This window comes from Pundamilia nyererei, unplaced genomic scaffold (assembly GCF_000239375.1).
Source record: "Pundamilia nyererei isolate P.nyererei 1_Seehausen unplaced genomic scaffold, PunNye1.0 scaffold00099, whole genome shotgun sequence".
Classification (NCBI taxonomy): Eukaryota; Metazoa; Chordata; class Actinopteri; order Cichliformes; family Cichlidae; genus Pundamilia; species Pundamilia nyererei.
In genome coordinates, this window is record NW_005187500.1 from 96826 (window position 1) to 107693 (window position 10868).

A 10868-nucleotide genomic window follows, 5' to 3' on the forward strand; every position below is an offset into this window, starting at 1 on the left:
GATCATAAATGCAGCCAAGAGGCCCATGGTGACTCTGGACGAGCTGCAGAGATCTACAGCTCAGGTGGGGGAATCTGTCCATAGGACAACTATTAGTCGTGCACTGCACAAAGTTGGCCTTTATGGAAGAGTGGCAAGAAGAAAACCATTGTTAACAGAAAACCATAAGAAGTCCCATTTGCAGTTTGCCACAAGCCATGTGGGGACACAGCAAACATGTGGAAGAAGCTGCTCTGGTCAGATGAGACCAAAATGCAAAACGGTATGTGTGGAAAACTAACACTGCACATCACTCTGAACCATCCCCACTGTCAAATATGGTGGTGGCAGCATCATGCTCTGGGGGGGCTTCTCTTCAGCAGGGACAGGGAAGCTGGTCAGAGTTGATGGAAAGATGGATGGAGCCAAATACAGGGCAGTCTTGGAAGAAAACCTCTTGGAGTCTGCAAAAGACTTGAGACTGGGGCGGAGCTTCACCTTCCAGCAGGACAACAACCCTAAACATAAAGCCAGGGCAACAATGGGATGGTTTACAACAAAACACATCCATGTGTTAGACTGGCCCAGTCAAAGTCCAGATCTAAATCCAATCCAGAATCTGTGGCAAGACCTGAAAACTGCTGTTCACTAACGCTGCCCATCTAATCTGACTGAGCTGGAGCTGTTTTGCAAAGAAGAATGGGCAAAGATTTAGTCTGTAGATGTGCAAAGCTGGTAGAGACAGACCCTAAAAGACTGGCAGCTGGAACTGCAGCAAAAGCTGGTTCTACAAAGTATTGACTCAGGGGGCTGAATAATTACACACACCCCACTTTGCAGTTATTTATTTGTAAAGAATGTTTGGAATCATGTATGATTTTCGTTCCACTTCTCACGTGTGCACCACTTTGTGTTGGTCTTTCACGTGGAATTCCAATAAAACTGATTCATGTTTGTGGCTGTAATGTGATAAAATGTGGGAAAGTTCAAGGGGGCCGAATACTTTTGCAACCACTGTAAATTTGTTTTATGTCTTATGCTTGTATGATTATGTAAACTGCTTGCTTTTATGCTGCTTTTATTATTCTGCTGTGTACAGTGTCCTTGAGTGTTTTGAAAGGCACTTTCAAATAAAATGTATTATTATTATTATTATTATTATTGAGGCTGTCATTTTTAACATCTAGATGGATGTTAAAATCACCCACAATTATCTGAGCCGAGCACTAAATCAGATAAAAGTCTGAGAAATCAGACAGAAACTCAGGTGGGCAACAGAATAAAACTGTTTGACTTTTACAGCTAGGGTGGGCGAGGCTAAGCATCAGGGTTTCAAATGAATAACATCTCTGTCTGGGTTTTTGGTTGAATAAGAAGGTGCAGTGAAAAATTGCTGCCACACCCTCTTCTCGGCCTGTGCCTCAGGGATTCTGATAGTTACTATGAGTCAGGAGTGTTTATTCATTTAAACTAACATAATCATTTTGCTCTAACCAGGTTTCTGTAAAGCAGAGTAAATCAATATGTTAATCGATTATTAATTCATGTACAAAAAGAGACCTAATGGTTAATAATCCACAGTTTGCTGTTTTACCCTTTGGTGCACTTGATGATACTAGATTGTTCTTTCTTTGTAATTTTTAATTTTAAAGCATTTCTTGATGATTTTCTTTGGTGGTCTAGGACAGACACAGTCTCTATGTGGAATGGGGTTTAGGGGAAATAACAGGAGTTAATCTATGGTGCTGCTTCCAGGTCCCAACTCTGGATAGTCATTTTGGGTAATTTAATAAATCTGGCCAGAAACGAGAGCTGCACCATTCATAGTGCAATGGATTCCTTTCTCCTAACATCAATAATCTATAAAGCCAGACAACCAGCAACTTAAGGAGAACATGCAGCGAAAGAAAAGTCTGACATTGTTTCCGGAAAGGTTACACACGATTCAGTATTCATGTTAGTGAACTCAGATTGATGGAACCATGTGTCACTACTGCTTGAATGATGATTTTCTGTAATTTGCCTTCATCTTCATTGCTGCTCTGGCCCCTGGAACACAATTCACTATGGACACATCTCCAGTTCAGTGACTCTGACCTCCACCGGTGATAATGGGCTTCATTTAGTACAGTATCAGCAATTACTAAAGGAGTAACTACACATCCTACATACTGAGCAGAAAGAGCAGGGACAGGTTTAGAGGCCATGCAGAGGGAAACACTATGACATATTGAAAACACTGTATACTTTTTACCACAAAAGCAGGGATATTATGATGTCATAGTAATTTTACCCTACCAATCAGTAGGGTAAAATTACTCATGTGTAGCATTTATACACCTATAACAACCACACATTTTTATGCACAAAATGAATATTATCATGTTTCCTGGCAAACACCAAGCAAATAATCTATGTTGACTTTTATATTACAGAGCACGACCTAAATATTGCAGGAGATCAACAAAAATTGGCTAATTTTAAATTCAACCAGCCCCTTATTTATCATCTTTCATATACACAAGATCGACCACAGTTACTTCTCTCAGCATCATTGAGTAAATTGCTTTGACAACAGCAAGAAAAGACCAAACAATACTACAGCACTAGTTACAAAATTACAATACAGTAATTACAATCTGGAACAGATTCCAGATTTTCATCAGGATAATGATGAAATAATGAATACAGGATACATGATAGTTAGAGGAAGATCGTATTCTGACAGAATAAAATGACAAGTTGTCCATGGTTATTAGTGGAGTTCACATAACACTGCTGCATGCAGCGTATTTCAGCCTGTTCTGCCTCTTATTTGTTTAATAGTGTTCTCTACCAAACATATTGAGCAAACATATTGGTTGAACGGTGCACTGTACAGGATATTCTCAATGACAATGTATCAATTGAAGGCTTCCAAACTGTTCGAACTGACTGGGAAAGCTCTGCAATTGATAAGCAGTTCTTGTTAACAACATAACCTTCTGCACTAGCTCCACTGTCCCAGCTCAGACTCTCTGCTACCCAAATAACAAGCCATGGGCGACTAATGACATCAAAGACCTCCTCAATAACAAGGGGATGTTTTTCAGAGTGAGAAATAAAGTGGAGCTGAGAATGGGATTATTGAGCGGCAAGATCAGAGAAACTAAGAACAATAATAGGAGAAAGCTAGAGCAGAAACTCCAGCAAAACAGCAGAGAGGTCTGGAGTGTCATTAAGGATTCAAACCATCCAATAGAAGAGAAGCTGCTGGGGGACAGAGCCAGTGACTTGAATTTGTTCTTCAACTGATTTGATACTGCAGTCAATGCTCAGCTCCTACTGACTTAACTGTGGTGAGCCTGCAGTCCACAGCCACACCACTCTCTCTCCCTTTCTCTCCTTACTGCACCTTCGCCTCCAGTGAAAAACCTGACACCTCTCCTCCACCCATCACTTTCACGTACGACCACGTTCAGAAACACTATACTCAGGTAAGTATGCATGAACAGACAGGATGAGTCCCAGCACGAGTACACACTGCAATAGTTCCACTCTCTTAATATCTCTTAATACAGAGGGGGACCTAAATTTTTACATCAAATAGATGATAACCTGCATATGTGTGTTTTCTTTTTACGTAGTTTATCCCCTGTAGAGAAGAAGTATGACAGTGATGACAAAAAACTCCTAGCCGTTAAACTAGCCCTGGAAGAATGGAGGCATTGACTCAAGAGGGCAGAGCAGTTATCACTGTAGAGGAGGGTGTAACTATTGCACTGTGCATTAGATGGAGGAGTTGTACAGGGAGATAACCACATGGAGATAACATCTGCCTTTCTGACATCACCTTAATAGAGTCCAGCTCCATCCTCACAAGATCACTGGCCTTGCGAATCCGTTTATTAAGTCTGTTGGCATTTGCAACCCTCTCTATGCAACAGCATAGAGAATGTGTACTCTGAGGTATTTATAGTCCACCACGATGTCCACATCTACCCTCTGGACTGAAAGAGGCGTCACTGGTTTCCTGGTCCTCCTCAAGTTAGAGTCAATTTTTTGTCTTTGTCACATTGAGCTGCAGGTGATTCTGCTTGCACCATGTTATAAAGGAGTCAACCACAGCCCGGTACTCTGTCTCTTCACCTTCACTGCTGCATCCAACCACAGCAGAGTCATGAGAAAACTTCTGAACATGGCAGGTTTCTTTGCAGTGGTGAAGTCTGTGGTTTAGAGGACAGCCCTTGTGGTGCCCCTGTGTTGCTGATCACCTTGTCAGACACACAATGTTGAGGACACACATATCATCAGTCTTTTAAGACTTCAGAAGTCAGTAATCCTGGGAACCACTGGGATGTCGCATCTTTGGTACAGGAACGAGGCCTGACATCTTCCACAGCACTGGGATCCTCTGCAGACTCAGACTCATCATGAACAGTTTATGAAAGACTCTATAAAGCTGGGGGGCACAGGCCTTGAAGACACAGGGACTCACCCTGTCTGGTCCAGCAGACTTGCCTGCACCCGTATGTTCTGGACACAAGAGAGGGGCTGAGCTGTCAAGTTATCACCGCCGGGTGGTGAGTTGGATCAGTTGGCGGGGGAGGATGCTGGACAAACCTGGCACATCAAATGTATAGTAAGGCCAGGCAGAGGCCCCGGTCCAAATGGACCATGTTCAGCACCTCGACTGCCGGACCCCCTCACTGAATTGCAGCCGCAAGGTGGTTGGTGCCTGTTGTGGTGGTAATGCCCAAACCAAATGGTGGACACCAGAGGTGAAGGGAGCCACAAGGCTGAAGAAGGAGTCCTTCCGGGCTTGGCTAATCTGTGGGACTTCAGAGGCAGCTGATAGGTACCGACAGGCCAAAAGGAATGCGGCTCAGGCAGTGGCTGAAGCAAAAACTAGTGGTGTGAGAGGACTTCAAAGAGGCCATGGAAAAAGACTTTCGGACTGCTTTGAAGAGATCCTGGAAAACCGTCAGGTGACTCAGGAGGGGAAAGTGGTGTTCTACATGCACTGTGTATAGTCTGGGTGGAGCACTGCTGACTTCAACTTTAAAATTGTCGGGTGGTGGAAGGAATACCTCAAGGACCTCCTTTATCCCACTGGCATGTCTTCTGTGGAGGAAGCAGAGTCTGGGGGCAAGGGGAAGACTCTTCTATCTCCAGAGGTTAGGTCACTGAGGCAGTTACACACCTCCTTGGCTGCAAGGTTCACCCTGAGTTCCTGTAGTCTCTGTATGTTGTAGGTCTTGACTGACACACCTCTGGAGACTTGCGTGGAGATCAGGGCGGTACGTCTGAATGGGAACCACCACCCCAGTCTGCAAATCTTTAAGAAGAGGGACTGGAGGGTGTATTCCAACTACAGCAGATCACACTCCTCAACCTTCCTGGGAAAGTTTATGCCAGGGTGCTGGAAAGGAGAGTTTGTCCGTTAGTCAAATCTCGGAAACAGGAGGAACAATGTGGTTTTCGTCCTGGTCATGGATCACTGGACCAGCTCTTTATCTTCTCGAGGATACTTGAGGGCGTATGGGAGTTTGTCCAACCAGTCTACATGTGTCTTTTGGACTTGGAAAAGGCATTCAACCGTGTCTCTCGGAGTGTCAGTGGTGGGAGATGCTTCGGGAGTACGAGGTGTCTGGGACATTGCTATGGACCATTCGATCTTTATACAACTGTTGCAAGAGCTTGGTCTGCATATCCGGCAATAAGTTCGACTTTTTTCCGGTAGGTGATGGACTCTGCCAGGGCTGCCCTTTGTCACAGATTCTGTTCATAATTTTTATGGACCGAATTTGTAGGCATAGCCAAGTGGTGGAAAGAATACATCAAGGACCTCCTTTATCCCACCGGCATGTCTTCTGTGGAGGAAGCAGCGTCTGGGGGCAAGGGGAAGACTCTTCCATCTCCAGAGGTTAGGTCACTGAGGCAATTACACACCTCCTTTTGTAGACCGAATTTGTAGGCATAGCCAAGTGGTGGAAGGCTTTCACTTGAGTGGCCTCAGAATCTCATCTCTGCTTTTCGCAGATGATGTGGTTCTGGTGACTTCATCAGGTGATAGTCTACAGTTCGCACTGGAACGGTTCACAGCCATTCAGCCAAGTGTGAAGCGGTGGGAATGAGAATCAGCACCTAAATCTGAGGCTATGGTCCTCAGCTGGAAAAGGGCGGAGTGCATCTCTGGGTCTTGTTCACGACTGACCAGAGAAGGGAGCGGGAGATCAACAGCCAGATTGGTGCTTCGTCTGCAGTGATGCGGACGCTGTACTGGTCCGTCATGGTAAAGAGAGAGCTGAGTGTAAAAAGCAAAGCTCTCAATTTACCAGTCGCTCTACGTCCCTACCCTCAGCTATGGTCATGAGCTGTGGGTAGTGACTGGAAGAAGGACATAACACATACAAGTGGCAGAAATGAGCTTCCTTCGAAGGGTGGCTGGCCTCTCTTTTAAGCTGGGCAAACACTGTGCGATTTTTTTCAGTCATGTTATTCAGCTCCTGCTCAAACTGTACGACTGAATCACAGGGGTTAGAAGTTCGTAGGTCATAATGCAGGGTCTCACACTATACGGCCCGATGCTCTTATGCCACCTGAGTGCTCACACTGTGCATCTATAATATGAAGTGGTAATATGAAGCTTATAACACAAAATCTGTCTCTCACTCTCCCTCCCTCTCTCTCTGTCTTTCACTCACACAGACACACACCACCACCATCAACTTTGCTAAATCGCTGACCAGGCAGCTGTGATTGAGCAGCAATGTCCATCCAGCTCTTTTCACGGTTGTTGTGGTCGTGATAATTTTGTGAGGCCACATCAAAAAGGCTCGGATGAGCTTTCCAAAGTTCTACAAGTTGTGCCTCCATCGCTTGTGTCCAGATCACTCTGCACTGCCATGCTACTCCATCTTTTTCACTTCCATTTCTGTGTTTGTCCATGTGCAGGGTGGGTTTTGTTGACACCCTCATGAGGGGCGACAGGATTTCAAACAGGTTTGATTTTCTTGCGACGATACGATTGCTGATTGGGAGCTGGTCGTGAGGTGTTAATTGCTTCTCGTTACCCCATGTATATTACACGATGATGCACAACTCACGATTAAGGCGAAATTCAGGCCGATACTTAAAACGACTGAATAATCATCTCTAAATGGGCCAAAAATTGCACAGTGTATACCTTAAGAGACAGTTCAGCCATCTGAAGTGGCTCAAAGTAGAGCCGCTGCTCCTCCACATCAAAAGGAGCCTGTTCAGGTGTTTTGGGCACCTGACAAGGATGCTTCATTTACAGATATAAATGGGCATTACCTGCATAGCAATAAAAATGTATGCCATGTCTTCAAATTATACTGCCAAAGGGAAGCATGTATAGTAGTGGTGCAACGGATTACGGTTGATCCGTAATCTGAACCGATCCCACTCCACGGTTCCTAAGATTAGAAAAAGAAGAAAAAAAAATATGTGTATGGTGGCGTGGTGGGTCTGTCAAGCAATAGTTATGGTCAGCGCTAGCAAAGTGGAGTGGAGTGAGTGGAGGAGCAGAGGAGTTTGCAGTATTTAAGCAGCCCTTTGCTGCCCAATCCGATCGGGCTAAAGCTATTACAAAAGCTATTGGGGTGTTTAGCTGCAGACGGGAGGCCGTATTCCTTTGTGCAAAACAAGGGGTTTAAACGAGGATGAACGAGCCACGCTATGATATCTCGTTGCGCGTCCATCTTCTGTTGCCCTAACTACTACAAATGGGTGGAGCTCCGGGACAACGGAAAGCTACGTGACCGTGACCGCTCATATCACAGCAGAGTGCGATATAATGAGCGGTATGTATTATTGTAGGGTCTACCTTACAATATAAAGCGCCTTGAGGCGACTGTTGTTGTGATTTGGTGCTTTATAAATAAAATTGAATTGAATTGAATTGAGTGGTAGATACAAAGCCCTATACTGCCCCATATTGAACCATATTTTTTTTTAATACTTGCGTGGAATGAATCTTGAGTTGAATGTTTTAACAGGCAAAAAATACTTCAATAAGTAAATAAGTAAATGTTCAATTTTTGTCTTTTTTCTTTTTTTGCTGATCTGAAAATTGATCGGATCCGTGACTTAAAACTGTGATCCGATTCAATTCAATTCAATTCAATTTTATTTATATAGCACCAAATCACCACAAAAGTCGCCTCAAGGCGCTTCATAGATAGAGTGAGAAAGGTGACTGGAAAGGAAAAACTCAATGCATCATGGGAATCCCCAGCAGCCTACGTCTATTGCAGCATAACTAAGAGAGGATTCAGGGTCACCTGGTCCAGCCCTAACTATATGCTTTAGCAAAAGTTTGAAGCCTAATCTTGAAAGTAGAGATAGTGTCTGTCTCCCGAATCCAAACTGGAAGCTGGTTCCACAGAAGAGGGGCCTGAAAACTGAAGGCTCTGCCTCCCATCCTATCCTAACCGTTGCACCACTAATGTATAGTGTAAAGAACCACCAAGGTTCTATGAAATTCTATGAAAGTTCAACTGATCCAGTTGAAAATATCCATATTAGCTGAGCCCTGCATTTGCCACAGATCAATTACCCAGCTTAAAATGTAAAATGGATTTTGGATGTTATGGATGTTAAATCTGAAAAGCCTATGTGACCTCCTTCTAGAGGTACCACATTCACAAGATCTTCAGAAATTTTTATCTCTGACGTTGAGGTTGAGGCCACTGAGATTCAAACCTGTTAGAGATTTTTAATAGAAACACATATGGTATTTTAAAAGTCCAGGGTGACATCTTTCTCAAGTTATCGTGGTAACAAGGGCTTTAGAAACATGACCTTGAGGTCAAAGTCCTTATGAGCCTGTGTGCAAGTTCCTCACCAACAATCGAATTTGAACACTACCAACAGCTATCTACTATCTTAGAAAACAAAATGCACAATGACATTCAGAAACCAAACACTCAAGCAAGAACAGAGCAGAAAATGGAAAAAACAACAGGACATAGGGTTGTTCACATGCTGGCTACATGGGACAGCAAACACACCCAGAGCCCAGGGTACCAGCCGACACAACTGAGAGGGGGCAGGGGTGGCATCCATCCCCGTCACCCCTGCCATCTCCTGGCAGAGCAGAAGGTGCCCACCCCACCCCAGAGGGGTGAACACAGGACTCAGACACAAATTCCTTCAGGAGGACCCCGGACATGCACCGTGCTGGCCAACACAGCACACGGGGGAGCGAAAGGAATGGGGAACGAGAAAAGGGGAAGTCCCCATGCATCCATGACCTACATCGATCCATTCCAGCTAAGGCAGAAGGGGGAGGCACAGTGCCTCAGGCAGCGATCTTTTAGTCTCAGTAAGGACTCAGTTTCAGGACCACCCTGCTCACCTGCCAACTCTGTCCAGCTCAACAGCCTTACCTGCAGTCTATTTCCATTTTGACTTATAATCTGCCTCTAAGTAAATAAAATCGTAAATATATGTTTGTGTCCTGTTCTTGGTTCCCTTTGCCTGGCTGTGGCAGTCAATGAGTTAGTAATGGAAGGCCATGAGTAAGTAACTTGTGACTGTAAGTTAGAAGAGTGTTGCCAAAAATATTGGTTATTGCATTTCCAAACGTTTCTACACCATGGCCATCAGTTATTGATATTGTGGCTATGTATTAATAACTTGTGGCCACAAGAGCTATGTATTACAACAATACATGTTTTTTCCACTAATGTCAGCAGAGGACTCCTTACCCTCTGCTTACATTAGCTACCTTACTCAAACACATCTTTATTTTCCTCCATCTTCGGTCTAACTTTGATAATGAATAAGGTCATGACCCTAATAAGTCAATGTCCTAAAGAAAGAGAGAACAGCAGAAAGGAGGAAGGCTTGAGAAAAACAATATCACGACAAGGTTCCCAAGGGAGTAAACAACAAATGCATTAGAAGAAATAAGGTAATTATATAATAACATGGCATGCTATTCACATAGTTAGATGGGATACAAGTGGTACAGTGCAGAAAGGTAGTGAGGGTGGTGGTTGAAAGTACCTGGTGATATCCAAGTCAGGAAACAGACTTAAGATATAGTTAGGGAGTGGGGCAGAGTGGAAGATGCTTTTGTCACACTCCACTGAGGAATAGTGTCGGGGGGAGGGCACTTTGTCACTTAGTTTGTTCACAGTGCTGTAAACTGGCTCAGGAGGCCTATATTGAAGCGAGAGACAAGAGCAGAGAGATTAGTGTCCAGAGGCAGAGGTGGAATAGAGGTGGAGCAGATGGAGTACAATAGACTGGCATAAATACATACGTGAAAGATGGGAAGAAAACACATAACGCACCTTGAGATGTAGCTAAAAGGGGAAAAAATACTGTACACACTGAGAAGTCTTACTGGTCAACACACCCGATCTAGGGGTGTCATGCGTTGCACACTTACTAATTCATAGTAACACAAATTTTTACTTAATTACAAACTTAAATGGTCAACAGTTCACTTCCACAAATCCACTTGATTTCTTATTGAGTAATAGTGTCACTTTGATCCATGTCCTCCACAGAATTATATATTTACACATTTATACTTTGTTAGGTATGTCTGTTCAGTTGCCTATTGTGATCACATGGCAGCAAATCAGTACATATAAGCATGCAGCTGTGGTCAAGATGGTCATTTTAAATTGATTTTAATTACTTTGAATGTAGCATGGTTGATAGCGCCAGACAATTTGAATTAAGGAACCGGCTGGTCAAACCCCCACAAGGCTGCCCGCTGGGATTGAAATGATGGGACGAGGCGTGAGTTTCTCAAAATGGGCTCATTGAGTCAGCACGGAGAAGATCTTGGAGAACGCACGGCTGCCGTGAACACTCAGAACAAGACCTCTGAGTGAAAAACTGGATTACATCTGGAGGGGCCAGCT

The 10868-nt window shown here is 44.0% G+C and overlaps 1 protein-coding gene across 9 annotated transcripts in view; it reads right to left on the reverse strand.

Moving 5' to 3' along the window:
- LOC102212831 (disks large homolog 2-like) overlaps positions 1 to 10868 on the reverse strand; it is a 177107-nt gene that overhangs the window by 34590 nt on the left and 131649 nt on the right. For all 9 annotated transcript variants that reach the window (XM_013912744.1, XM_013912743.1, XM_013912741.1 and 6 more), the window contains one exon: positions 9997 to 10152. In XM_013912744.1, coding sequence (XP_013768198.1) covers positions 9997 to 10152 — 156 coding nt within the window. The remainder of the gene's footprint in view (positions 1 to 9996; positions 10153 to 10868) is intronic.